Below are 15,431 nucleotides of genomic sequence, written 5' to 3'. Positions count from 1 at the left end.
CTCTTGAAGAAGCCTTTGCAGCATAACAGCTGCACTTAATGGAGTATCTGGCTACCTGTGTGGCATAGTTAAGCAAAGAGATAGCCTGAGACTTTTGTTCAGAATCTTCAATCTCTGCTCGAGACTTAGGTTTCTGAAAATGGAAAGTAAATACTTTGTCATTTGTGTTTGGCAGTTGAGAACTCTGAAAGCTACAGCGACACGTATAAACTTGCATAGCTCTACGATTCTATTAGACGGCAGTACATTTAATGCAGGAAGAAGACTAGTGGGCTTATCGGTAGACAAAGAAAATACTGCAGGATCTGCTACTGGATTCTTTCACAAGAATTTCATGCCTTCTGGTACTTTATAGAACCTGTCAGTTTTTTTTAGGTGCAGAGGACTGAGAATCTAGATTAGCAGATGTGGAAGCAAAGGCATCCAAAAAAGGTTTCAAAGACAGGAGATACCCCAGAGGGCTTAATGTCCCCCAACATCCAACAACTCATAGTCTGAGACCTGTTTAGTGTCCCACTCAAAGTGCTGTATCTCACTCAAATAGTTTCCTCAAAGGAAATTTCCTCAAGAGGTGAATCACGGAAGTTGTCCAAGAGAATAACTTTGGGAGGAATAGGCCAGAGTCTCCTTATCAGAATCGGATTCTTCTTCTTCTGACAAAGACTCGTGCTGTTGCTTCCAGCATGGAAGAGCAGCAACATGGAAAGAAATAAATGAAGCAGGCTTCAAAAGAGAGAATGGCCTTACACAAGCTTTGAAAGAAGTCAAGCCATTTCTTCGACTAGATGCCCGGGACATCCACTTAAATGGAGCACAATGTTGCAGAACCTTGCTGGACCTTGATAACAGCCAGGGACCTATGCTCAGACAAGTATCTGAGGTATGCCTTTGGGTCCCTCAGATATAATCACCCTGGGTCCCCCCTTCTCTTCTATAGAGGTCAGAGATTCAATCCTGTCAGACGTGCAGGTGAGAAATGCCACACCAGTCTCCCACAGGACCACTGTAGCAGCAGGGACCTCTCCTGAGCTTGGACGTACCACAGATTCTTGCTGCATCTCAGCAGGAATGTCTGAGTCAAACTGGACAGTAAAAGTATCTGTTTTTAATTTTTTAAACTTTTTGGGTGAGAGCAGGACATCTAAGGCCAAAGGTTCCACCATCTTGTGAGGCAAAAGGCTCTTGCGACACTAACTGCAAATATGTACTATGGGAATCTAGTCTAGTATGCAAGGTTTTTTAGGAACAAATGACTAGTAAACTTTACAATTATGGTAATCACGTTCTGCCCCCAAGTAAAACAAACACTGAAAGCACAGATTTTTATAAGGAATCTGCCTTATCAGTTGCACTTCCCTCTCTTAGTTGACATAAGCAAATCTTAAAGATAAAATACTATGAAAAGAAGGTTCTCCAACAGGGTACTTATCTGACCAAGCATTGGCAGTGGTAGCGGCACATGATGTGGTAAACAGAAAAATGTTACCAAAGCTTCTGCATTCTGACTGATGGCAAGACAGTCTGCTGATTCTATGCTCATACATCTGCTTATGTACCCTTAACACCTGTGGGCAGAGGTCGTATGCTGGATGTTCAGAGAATCGAGACTTTTTTTGGCTTTGGTACTCCAGCCAGATGTTGAGTGTCTCTTGGCAGCATAACCCACAAGTACCTGAATACTGCAATAGTGATCTAAGGAAGGACATGCTTCAAAACTCATACGCTACACCTCTTCTTAATATTTCACTTTGATGAGTAAACCAGTCACTAGTACTACTAATGCTACAACTGCTGGTTGAAATTCTAAGCAGTCATGTTGACATCCTGGGTTAGACATTTTCATATTCTCAAAAAATGCTCCAAAGTGCTGCCTTGCAGGCACCTGCTGATGCCTGCTTAAACCTGAAGTTATACTTTGCAGACTTATGATATCTTTACCTGGAGTTCTTGAAACATATCTAACACAACTTTTTGATGCTATGAAGAATGCAAAAACACAAGAGTGAAAAAACATGCAAAACCTAAAGAAACACACTGCTATCTAAATGGGCAAATTTTGGATAATGCAGAAAATTACTGACAAATGTTACAAAATTCAATGAAATATTAGTTTTTAACTGGCTCTTTAGCAAGTAAATAACTGTAAAGTGAAGAATTGCCCTTTATGCTGTAAGTGAGTTTTATGTCTAGATGCTCCGTTACCACTAATAGAGATAATGTGTCTACATTTGGGATATATTAAACCCCAGGTATATGGAGAAAAATGCACTAAGTGGTTCACTTCAACCACTTAAGCTTTATTACAGGAATACTCTTTTGATGAATCTTCGGCTTTCTTTGAGAAGCTGAAGTAAAGATTAGACCAAACGGGATGTTTCCTCAAGAGAGTACAAAAACAACCATTATAAAGCCAGCTAAATTGACCATCTGGAGACCGCATTGAAAGCACTAATGGAAAAAGGTACAAAGTACATTACAACCACGCACAAGAAAGTTCCTCTGGTATTATTTTTCTCTAGTCCTTCTCTGATGTATTGATCAAACTGCTCAAAGCATTGCTGCATTGCTACCTCACACTGTGTATTAATATGACACCCTCGGAAGGATTATACCATTCACAACAGATAGGAAGAAATATCAGACAATGGCAATATTTACCTGTGAAATTGATCACGGTGTTCTTTAGCCACATCCTGCATGACTGTCTTCAACCTGTTTTGACACAAAATGCAGAACTACATAAGCATACTGGACTTAACACATAAAAACTCAGGAAACCAACACTGCAGTGAAGAACATAACTAGTGCATTTTATAAACCTTAAGAAGGCAAGGCAAAGCACAGGAAGTCTCCTGTGCACATTATGCTCATTAACTTTACCCTGTTTAGAGCTTTTATTCAGGTCATGTTCAGTATTCAACAACAGTATTCAGCAACAGCAAGTATTACTAACATCACTAATCACACTGTTCCATTTACCAACAATTTGTTTTGTAAAGAAATTCTGATGTAGGCCCTTATGCAGGTCGACTGGCTACTGCTGTCTTGTCCTTGTGGCCTGGGTTATGACTGAAATGTGTTCCTGATGCCTAGTATACTCGATTATCAAAGTAATACAATAAATTGAGAGCTATGTGGCATTAGAATTCTACGTTTTATTTACAGTGGTCTTGTAATACACATTAGCTTGCCAGAACCTGTTAAGTTTCAAAACACAAACCATTCATTCAAAGGATGCTTAAAAATGGCACTACATTAACTAATTTGTAAGCAATATGATAAGCCTCCACTTTTGTACAAATCAGCTGTATAACCATCTTTTACAAAAAGGTCCCTTTATGAGTCAAAATGACCGTCTTTCTGCCTTATTTATGTATGTACATGCTGAGTATAGCCCATTTTCCCAAAAGTGTTTCCTTACAGTGACACACAACACACTAGAAAGCTGAAGCAGAAACAAACATGGATTCATTAACCAGTGAACTGACAAATGTGTGTTAAAACTAACATTTGTAGAAAATGATCCTGTTAAAAAAATTAAAAAAGCACGTATGGCAGTTTATAATACATGCCAAGAAGACAACAGGACAAGTATAGTAACTATTAGATCATGAAAACTATCAATAGCTCTGCAGGTAGCACGTTTTGACACCTAGAAGTCCAGAAGGCTTTGAGTTTATCTCCACCGAATGAGGTTGCATTCATGTTGCAATACTGATCTGTAAATGCTGCATAAGGCAGGAAGGTACTGCACACTTACAGTGATTTTCTTTGAATGAAAACTTAAACTTGACTCCTATCTGCAAAGGCTGGTGTCGGCTTACATGGGTATTAAAAATTCCACATTTATGAAAAACAAAACAGAAATTAAGTGCTGGGGCCAAATCTTCTGCAGTTCCACAACCACTGATGGCTGTCTACACGATGGTTCCTCATGTCAAGTCTTCACACTGGCAATGGAAATGAATGGCCTGACTGTCCAGTACAGGCTGATGAATGAGAGACAGTAGGGGGGGGGGGGGCAGCAAAATTCTTTTTAAAGGTAGGTAGCTAAATACAGGTGCTGCTTACAAAGTAACTTAACAGAACATTAGAAATGTGATATTATCCAAAGGAATGACTTGTGAAACTCTGACTGGCCAGATACATTCAAAGCAAGCTACTGACAGGTCAAACTAAATTTCAGGAAGCACAGTGCTTCAGGAAGTTTATATGAATATGTAACAGACTCATATTAATATGGTTAATCACAGGTAGATTTCTGATTCTATGTTCAGTGTTATAGAATTCAGAATTACTTTTGAAGAAATATTCCAATTTTGACAGCTTTGTCTTTTTTTTTCAGGTACATAGTGTGGTCTGCTGCATTATTACTATGGGACTATTTTTGTAAATAGATATTCTCTTATAAGTTTGCTGTCAAGTAAATTCTTTCTAGGATAAGCACTACAACTGAAAGCACAACAAATAATAAAACATTTAAATAGATGAAAGTGACTACCATCAATATACGGCACAAGGAAAAAAACATACCACAATATTTCGGTATAGGGTAAGCTCCCTGTAACCACATATCCTCTTATGTAAATTGACTAACTATGGTCACATAATCATTGAGAATGGGAACAGGCCACCAACAACTAAAATGTTGTCCTCCTCCAGGACTGCAACACTGCTTTATGTAACTGAGTAAAACAGGAATTCAACTGCAGTTGAAACAAGGTAACAAAACATTAAGAAGTCTAGCACCCCACAACAACCAGACCATCCAAAATGACCCGTAAAAGGTTGGAACAGATATTAAAAAATAAAATGTTTTCAGCAAAACCACTGAAATCAGCAATAATTGCTATAACTACAGTTTAGTACATAATGCTCCAACATAACAGGCTTTGATAAAGTGCCAGCGATGAAACAGCATAACCATTAATAAAAAGCTTGCCTTTCTATGTAGTGCCACTATTGTGTACATTTTTTGATTTTCAGTTTTTTTTTGTGGCAAACTGCCCTGTGCATGTCCTTTGTCAAGCCCAACAGCAGCAATTTGTAAGAAACACTAGCAGAACCTTCTCTGGCAAAGTTTCCATTACAATGGTACGTATGATGATAAACAGCTTGAGTAAAGCAGACAGAGTTAAAAAATAACATTCTGTAAAGAAAGTGAAGCTCAGAAAGAGTGAATTAACTAAAACCTCTACATAGACCCTGGACAATGATATGCTAAAAGTTAGTCAATAAGCTCCACAACACCATCCCGGTGGGTATGACCCCCTACGAGTGGCCAAATGGAACTTGACGTATCAATAAGTGCTCACTGAAGCTGTTGAGGTCTCAGGTGGAATAAAAAAATCAGATATGTACGTACTATACAAGTTGATCTCTTAGGGTGATCACTTCAGTAAGTACCGAATGAGGAAGACTCCCTCACAGATCAGTTGGTATGGTGAGTATATATTTGTTAAAGTTGATATTCTGAACCCACCTTACTGGGTGGACTGCTTTGATTTTTTTGCCTGTAGTTCTGTTAATCTGTGTTTATTTCTTTGGCTCTCATACTTAGGGTCACGCATGCCTCCAGCGAGCACATGCCATAATAACAAAGCACCAGCCTGCCTATGCCTACAAATATGTTCACATCCACTGACTGAGCACAATGTGTAAGACAAAAACGTACACGGATACATACAGGAATGCTTGTCTGACTTGCAAGTAGTTAGCAGCCTCTGGAAGAAGGGACAGTCCTGACATTATGAGATGGCAACAGAATGTGTTCAAGTATCCACTGAAGACTTCCTTACAGATCAAAAGACGCGTTGTATACCTATCTATTACACCTACTGTTGAATCCTCTTAGTGGACAAACTGTGGAAAGCACACTTCGATCTCGGAATATGAAATAGGACCATAAATTGAAAGCTCAAACAAACAAATCATGTAAAGTGCTAAAAGACACAATCTCCTGAAGTTATGGTCCAAGCAGCGCTCTCACCTTTTACCAACAGAATATGGAACAAAGTAAAAAAAAAAAAAAAAAAAAACTAAGGAAAAGGCCCCAAATTAGCTACACATTTTAAATGTTGTATTATTATTTTAGAAATTCTCAAAATGATTTACAATTTTAGGGGAAATGGAACAAAACTTTGAGAAACATCAGGGGATGTCTCTACAAAATAGGGGCAGTTGAGAAGTCTGGGTCCAAGCAATAACGCTTGGTGAAGGTTGAAGTAGGGAAACCACAAGGCCACAGAACAAACTTCCACAGTGAAGGCATGCTTAACGGTAGCAATATAAGTAGGCAGACTCTGGTGATACGATCAATGGCTACAGCCTTTCCAGTGGGGTGATTAGCCACCTAAGGGAAAAACCCAATGCAGTCAGCTAGTCACCTTGACAATGCTTGCTTTTTACCTTCAAGCTCTCCCCTACATGAACCAAAGGAAACAGACAAGCATCATGTCTTTCTAAACTCTTGCTAAACTTGTACAAAGTCTTCATCCAAAAGCTGTGCTTTCCTAGGATATTCAGGATATACAGGGCTCATTCTTCTACAGATTCTTCTCCTTGAAAAAACATATGCAAATGAAGAGACTGATTCTAGCATACATCTCTGACTGCTGAAATAAAGTAATAACACTAATATAATGTCATATTATTCTCACTACTTAACTTTGTGTTTTCATGCTGCTGTAAATATTTTTTCACCTTAAACTATCCTAGTTCTCTGCAGTGTTGCTGATGTTTTTCCCAGGCTTCGGGTGAAAATAGGTTATCTGCAGTCAATGCTTCTTAGTTTACAGACATACAAAAATGCAAACATACTTTGAGGAGAAAAAGTGTGTCAGTCCTACGGGACAACTATGCTTTGTGAAAGGCCAAATATGGTTCACCTGCACCTAAGCAGGCAAATTACCCATGATCCTGTGAGAGGAAGTAATGGCTACAAAAAAATGTAGATGCCAAGAGGTGGACATAATAACAATAACAGTTGTCTCAAAGGGGATGAGCTGTTTTTTTAAAGGTGGAAAGAACAGCAAAGCACCTTTAAGGAGCTGCTTAAGCAGTCACTGCTTGACGTTCACAAGCTCAAGATGGGAAAAAATGTTGCAGACATTCACCCTGGCAGTTAAATAAATGAGACTGTAGTCATACAGATTCTCAGAAAGGCCACAACTACCTGCAAGCTGGCCAACTGATGCATACCAGAAAACCTCTCTGTCAAGAAGAAAAATACCCTTCCACTAAGTAGAATAAGCCAGATGAAAATAAAACTCTGACAGAGTACAGCAATAAAAAGCCTAATAATGACCTAGGCAATCAGAGTTCAATTATAGGCTTGGACACCTGTTGGAGCTGGGGTGGGGTGGTGGTGGTGGTGGTGGACAGATCGTGTGACAGTCTGGAGTGTATATCTGAAGGTACACTACATGTAATTACTTTATGGGTAGAAAAAGGAGAAACTGCGTGTGTGTGTGTGTGTATGTGGTGGGGAGGTTAGTGTAAAACACTATTACTTTAACCTAAAAAAAAAAATCTGTTTTCTACATTCTTTTGAGCATTTGTTCATTCCACAGTTAATCGTAACTTCTATGCTGCACCCTACACACACACACACACACACACACACACACACACACACACACACACACACAAAATAGTGTGTGTGTGTGTAATCAAAACATATATCGTTGAGCGATATTTAGTCGAAACACGTTTGCAGTTGTGTTCTGGAGATAGTAAGCACTGAGCTGTAAATAAGGTGTAGGCAGCGTTCAGTAAATATAACTATACCTCTGTGTATTAGAATGAGATTACAACAACCAACCTTCAAGGTAAGTAGTTCATAACCATGAACCTCTACTAGAACACAGGGATAAGGATACAGTTCCCTAAACCTTGTTCTTTGACAGGCAGGTCCATACTGGAGTGACAGCCACAGGGCCAAATGCATGACGGATGTGTGCCACAATCTGATCAACGGAAAAAAACAACATGCCCAGTGAGGCCTTCAAAAGGCCTGGTTCAAATGCTAACCCTTAAATCTTAATTGTATGCTCCTGCATATGTAAGGAGAGGTCCCACCAAATGTCAAATGTCTGATACTGTGGGTCTTGAGATGTCAGCCCTGATGTGGGAAACCCTTGAGGACCCGGTGATCCGGTACATGTTTACCTCTCCTGGTGGTTTGTGCATATGTGGGTGTGGCATGGGTGTCACTTGCATGACTGACATCCCAAAAGGCCGTGATGTATTCAAATGATGCTTATGCAGATTTGATGGTTACATCATGCACACAATTTACCCTTTTCCTCAATGTAGTGTGATCTTGGAGTTGGTACATTTAATTTGCAGGGGGTGTGGGGGTGCAGGGGGCACATCCCCCCCCCGCAAAAATGTAAAAAGATTGCACTTTGCAACTTAAGGGACAAAGCATGGGACACCTGGTGCAAAAACAAAACTACTCCTAATAGGCAAACATTCTTATAACTGAGAAACATTGTAAAAAAGCAAGTCAGGCTAAATAAACAAAAATACTATAGTGAAATTCAAACTAAGCATAATACCAACCCACAAACGTTCTGGGCTGCTATAAACAGTATTCTCCAACTAGGTAAATCACCAAATCCTCATCCAAAAATAGACACCACCTCTATAAATAACAGCCACCCAATTCAGTGAGTTCTTTACCAACTGTATATTAAATCTGTCAACAGACCCACACTCCTCAATCCCCACTATACTATGTAACCCATCAAATAACGCTAACTCCTTCACCCTTCAACCTGTACCAACTTATACAATCAATAGACACCTAACCAAACTTAAACCCACCACCTTAGCAGCAGACAAACTTCCTGCCAAATTCTTACAAATAGCTGCCAAAGCCATTTCCTACCCAGTCTCTACAATCAATAACAGATCAATCTCAGAACAAAAGGTGCCACTTTTCTGGAAAATCTCCAACATTATACCAATTCACAAAGGGGGCAACTCCAATGACCTAACAAACTACCGCCCTATAGGTATACTTTTCGCACTGGCTAAAATAATGGAAAAATATATCTGCCACACCCAGGTTCTATCACATCTCCTCTCCAACAATCTTCTTGCCGAAACTCAACAAGGATTCCGCCCCAACCGTAACACTACCACTGCATTCATCCATTTTAGTAACCTAGTAAATATGCAACACAACAACAGCCAACTAGTGTCTGCAGTTTTCCTTGACTTATCAAAGCCGTTTGATACAGTCTCCCACACAAAACTAATAACATCACTCTCAGAATTAAAACCAAATACCTCCATTCTATTATAGTTTCAGGACTCTCTCTCCCAACGCCAACAAGCTGCTCAGTGGAAAACTCCCTTTCCCCCCTACTTCCTGTAAAACTAGAGTACCCCAAGGATCAAACCTAGGACCCCTACTTTTCACTATATTTACAAATAATCTTCACAAAGCCACCCCTCTAGCAAACCTGGTTCAATACACCGATGACTCCACCTTAATCTGCTCTGCCCTCACCCTCCAACAACTTCAAATCAAGATCCAAGAAGCCTTTATATCCATAGAAACCTGGCTAACAAAACTCCCAGCTAATACTAAATCCTAAAAAGACGAACTTGTGCTCTTTCATCCTTCCAAAGCAGCAGCACCTACTCCCCTGTTCCCTTTTTCTGCATTAGATAATGCCCCTATCTCCCCCGTCACACAAACCAAATTACTAGGGTTCATTATTGACAATAATATGAAATTTGACAAACACATAGCTCATACAATAACCAAAATTAACAAAAAAGTAGGTACTCTTTACAGATGTAAAAACTTCCTAACCAGCAACAGTAAAGTTACCCTAGCTCATACCCATCTTTTCTCTACCTTACTGTATGCTTCTCCTGCTCTAACTAATCTAAACAAGAGTGATTTAAACAAGCTATCAGTATGCTACAACAAAATAGCAAAATTCGCCACAAACTTCTCCTACTACCCCACAATTGTCAAGCCCTTAAACAGCTTTCCTGGCTTGAACTCGCTAACACCTTAGCTCTAAATCACCTTCTTCTAGCTCACCAAATACTGTACCAACCTGACAAAACCCCAGCCTTACAAGACCTGATCATCCTCTACTCCAATAACAGAGAACTTAGATCCACTAAGAAGGCACTAATTGCAATCTCCAAAAGCCATTACAGCTCTGGTGACTCCATGTATTCTAGCAACATTGCTAAGACTTGAACTCCCTACCACTACAAATCAGGGTGCAACCTAATAAAACCATCTTCAAAAACAGCTTATTTCCCACCTAAACAACTCCTGGAAATGCAACCGCCTAGCACCTGGCTGACATATTCTAACTCCTTTCCCCTACCCTCTATCCAACCTCTTCAAAACTCCCACAGATGCACTATATATTATCACACGTTACTTGTAACTGCCTAGCACCTGGCTGACATATTCTAACTCCTTTCCCCTACCCACTATCCAACCTCTTTAACACTCCCACAGATGCACTATATTTTATCACCCATTACTTACCAACTCACTGCTGCCTACTCCCCACTGTCCCATCTATACGCCCTAACTCTCCCCTAGACTAAGTTGAAAAGCTTTCCCTTAAAATGTCACTGCACCTCATATGAACTTGTCTATATTCTCCTCCTTTTTTAATTTTTCCTTTCTTCTCTTATCTTCAGTACATATTCAAGATTATCTCTACTAAACATACTGTATGAACAACCATCATATGTTACTACCTGCTATACTTTTAATTGCATGTCTAAACCACTATGCCTATGTAAATATCTTATGCAATCATATTTTATTGTCGGCTATATTTTTATAACTGAATGTGTAAATATCTTATGTATAGTATATTAGCAATTGTTCTGGATCTTTTCTCAACGGGCCTCCACTGAAAACGGACAATTCTGTCCAGTCGGACCTTCCCGGTAAACAAAAATAAAAATAATAATAAAATAATTATGTAATTGCAGTGCCCCCTCCAGCTAAGTGCTGAATACCCGATGAATATTCATGTGGTCTCTCACTTTTATTTCTCCAAATCTTTTGAGTTTCCAATATCATGACGGGAATGGACCCCATTCCTAAGTCAAAGTACGATTAAAGTTCATGAAATTAGTATTGTTTCAGTCTTTGATGTCAGCCAAAAGTACTCTTCTCAGCACCCACAATGTGCCCAGTAATGACTCCTCCTTCAATTCAAACAGGGTTACATGGATTGGTAGCGTATCTAAATATGATTGTAGATTCTTTTTTATAAGATCCGTTGTTCCTACTACAGTTGAACCTGTCTGGATAGCTTTCTTCCACATTGCTTTCATTTCTACCTACAGATCCTGATATTTTATGACTGTCTCTCTCTGGACACAACACTCTGTAGTCACTGGGTGACGATTTCAATGATCAATGCTACTTCTGTCTTCTTTTCATGGACCACTACATCCGGTTTTCTAGCATCTATCTTTTGAACTGTTGGTAATGGGTGATCCCACGTGATGCAAACTTCATCACTTTCTATGATGCTTTGTAGCTCATGTTTCCAGCGTTTTCCAGCCACTTCAATACCATAAGGTTTGGACAATGCGCAATGCAACAGTCTTGCCACATTATTATGCCTTTCAGTATACAGTCCTTCTGGCATTAATATAATCACAACCAGCAACAAGGTGCACGACTGTTTCCAATTCTGTTTTACAAAACCTATATTTGTCTGTTTCTCCCACATGTTCACTGGACTTTGTAAACCAATGTGTACATATTCCCAAATATTTAAACACTCCCTCTTGCTTAAGTTCTTTTATATCACATTGTTGTCCCAAACTGATGTTTTCTTGGTGCTGCAGTTTTCCTGCTTTAAAGGTTGCTTTTGCACATTTTATCAAGACCAAATGACATTCTTAATATCATCTGAAAAACTTTTGACAACTTGCAGTTGTGCTTTCAGTTCCTCATCTGATGAGCTATACAGTTTTAAATCACCGACAAACAGAAGATGAGGAGTCTTTACACACACTTTGTTGTTTTCTAGGAGTCAAATTATAGCCATGGCCTAAGCTGCTAAGTAGACAACTTAATAGGTTAAGGGCAAGGCAGAATAGCAGCGGTGACAGAGAGTCGCCCTGGAATATCCCCCTTTGAATTTTTATTCCTGGAATAATAATTTGTCCTTTATCATGGATTAATTGCAAACTGGTTTGCCACTGTTTCATGGTCACTGTAATGCAGTCGATCAGTGTAGTGTGTATCTTATACATTTTTAAGCACTCTTTTTTTTTATCCATGAAAATGGGATACTATCAAATGCTTTTCTCTAGTCAATCTATGCCATACTTAGATTCTTCCCCTGTTTTACAGTTCTCCTATATGATTTGATTTAACAGCAAATGATCCTTTGTTCCATATGACTTTCTTTTATTGCCCTTTTGTTCTATTACCGTAATTGAGTTTTCCTCTAAATGACTATAAAGTCTGTCAGCATCAATTCCAGTGTATAGTTTATAAATTATTGGAAGGCAAGTTATTGGTCTATAATTTTTAGGGTAGCTTGCAGGTTCACTCTTAAGCAGGGGCATTGTTTTTGCTTTTGTTAGCCAGGGTGGTGTCTGTTCAGGGTGCTCAAATAAATAGTTCTTCCTCATGGCTAAATATTCATGCAAAGATGTTAATACTTTTAACTACAAGTTAAGTGCGGCATCTAGGCCTGGGGTTTTCCAATTAGAGGCTTTTCTTAACTTTATTTCAATCTCTCTGGCTGTTACTTCATCCCATTTCATATCCTGTACCTTTAAACTTCTTAATCTTTCTTTTAATTTTTCTATCCATTTAGCATCTTTGCTATGTTCTACAGGATGTTCATAGATACTTCTTCCAAAATGTATATATTTCTTCTTTTTTTGTGGTCTTTCAATTCCTTTTACCTTGTTTCCCAATTCTCTACAAAAATGTTTTGGGTCATCAATAAATTGCTTATTTTGTACTTTTCCTTTATATTTATCTGTGTACTTTTTATGTTTTTCTGCCTTTGCTGAATTTTTAGTTTATTTGCAGTAGTACATGATAGATCCCGATCTGTTCTAATACTGCACATTGACTTTAGCATGTCTATATTTCTAAGCATTTTGTTGATCTGTTCCCTCTTCTATACTCATCCAACAGTGACACTTTTTGTCTTAATTCATTTATAGTTTTCTCTATTCGATGCTTCCATGATGGTACTCAATTTCTCCCCTTCCTCTCCCTCACTACCCTGTGTTCTTGTGGTAGAAATTTATCAGTTATTAAATTAGCTGCACAGTAATATAACCTGTTTACTTCTGTTATATCGCATGGATCTCTATGGGCATTCTTAATTACTGTGTTCTTTTATCAAACTTCTGACTTTTTGGGTTTTATTGACCTTCTGTAGTTTATTTCTTTCATTGATCTTAACATGTCTATCCATCTCTATTAAGTCAAGCAACTCTTCCCTTAGCTCGTATTCGTCTAAACTGAGGGCACATCTTTTGTCTTCCATTTCCTGTGGGCATTCTATAGAAAGTTATATTGCATCTTCCTGTGGCGCATTCTCAGTTTCATCCTGTGCCATCCGTTGCTCTGTCATATGTGAACTCACAGGCTTATCACTCCTCAACATTAACTGCTTCAGAGTTTCCACAGTTTTCTTTTCCTTCCCTTGTTGTCCAGCTTCAAGTGAATGTATACACTGCTTTCCTGTGGAAGGCTCCTCTGACCAATTGCTTCCCATTCTACTGGTTTCCCCTTAATTTAGAGGTCTACTGCACTATCCTGTTGTGGTGCTTTCTGAATTAGATTTTGTACACTGAATCCTTCACTGTGGAGGTACTTCATAACCTCAGTTTCTATTTCTTTAACTTCTCCATTACTGATCTCCTTTTCTACTTTTCCTCGGTCTTCTTATTTCTTGTATTGTAAAGTTTTCTACATCCGGATTCCTTTGCCTGTATTTCTCTCCAAATATCTTTGGTGCTGCTCTTTTTGCATTGATTAGTTTTGCTTTCTCCTTTGCATCGATATTACACTATATTTAATCTCTTGTTCTTTCCCATGTCCATATTTCTTCTTCAGATATCTCCTGATCTTCCTGTTTCTCCTTACATTGGGGACTCGTTCCATCATGTTGTGATGTAACTTGTGTTAGATCTTCTACATCAAATCCTTCACTTTGCAGACACCCCATAACTTCAGCTTCTATTTTTTTAACTTCTAATTTACTACTCTTCTTTTTTACATTACCTCTTTGTAATATTTTTTATTGTGAAATTATTCATGTCTGGATGCCTTTGCCTGTATTTTTCTTTGAATATATTTGGGGCTGTCTTCTTTATGTTGATTAATTTAGCTTTCGCCTTTGCATAAATATTGCACCACATCAAATCTTTCTTTCTTTCCCATGTCCATATTTCATTTTATACTTTTCAAAAATATCTAGGTTTTGTTGTTTATATTTTTGCACTTCCGCAGATAATTCTTTTGCCAAACAGATCAAAGTTTCTTGGTCTATGTACTCTTTTTTCACAAATCTGTTGTATTAATGACCACAATTTTTTTATTTGAAGCTTCTGACAGTTTTTCTTGCGGAAGTATTTTTCTTTCCTTTAATTTCCCTCAGTCTTTTTGTATATCTTGTTCCTGGAAATTCTCGGCTTTCTGCATAATAGTAACAATACATCATTTCTTTCTTATCCTCAACAGTCCACTCTATTGTCGTTATGGCTCTTCTTTGGCCTATCAGTTTTTGTGAATTTTGTGGAATGTTACTTCCTTCTACAACATGGGGGCCATCCTCCACCTGGACCTGGCCTGGCACCATTGTAGGAATGTTTCCATATTTTGAGGGTTCTATACTGTCATTTTTCCCAGTCCTGGCACCAGTGTGCCTATCAGGATTAGGCACTTTTTTTATCCTGGGTCTTGTGCACCCAGCTATCTTTTTTAATTTTTGACCTACTTCTGACCATGATATATGCTATATAAATGCAGTCTATATATATCAGTGATTGATGAGATGTTGTGAAAAACAGAGTCCACCTTGTGAAGGTGCTCACCAAGACTTGAGGATGAATTCAGTTTCAGCACTACTACTCTCCTTTGCTTGCGGATTTTTCATCTCTCCATTTGGACCGGTGAAGATGTCAATATGAATAGTCAGTGTTTAGGTGGGACTTGCTACTGCACACCCGGGGAGGTACTCATGTACATGACTGCCAAGGACCCTACTCACCATAGGTTCATAGGTGTGTACTAGCCTAAAGGCCCTGGAACCTTTACAAGCCTAGCCCATAGAAGTGCCCTGGCATCGTGCTGTCCGATGTTAGTTCCCAGTGGCTCTATCAAGTACAGCCACTGGAGTGATCCCCGGGGTGAACTTTCTATTACCCATCCACTCATCAAGATT

At 38.9% G+C, this 15,431-nt stretch overlaps 1 protein-coding gene across 1 annotated transcript in view; it reads right to left on the bottom strand.

Annotated features, from left to right (window-relative positions):
- TMX3 (thioredoxin related transmembrane protein 3) overlaps positions 1–15,431 on the bottom strand; it is a 1,593,937-nt gene that overhangs the window by 236,525 nt on the left and 1,341,981 nt on the right. The window contains exon 12 of the mRNA XM_044067138.1: positions 2,659–2,712. Within this exon, the coding sequence (XP_043923073.1) occupies positions 2,659–2,712 (54 nt within the window). The remainder of the gene's footprint in view (positions 1–2,658; positions 2,713–15,431) is intronic.

The sequence above is a fragment of the Protopterus annectens genome, chromosome 3.part1, assembly GCF_019279795.1.
Source record: "Protopterus annectens isolate FY-2018-M chromosome 3.part1, PAN1.0, whole genome shotgun sequence".
NCBI lineage: Eukaryota > Metazoa > Chordata > Ceratodontiformes > Protopteridae > Protopterus > Protopterus annectens.
The sequence above is the reverse complement of the archived record's forward strand: the minus strand, read 5'-3'. Positions and strand labels throughout refer to the sequence as shown.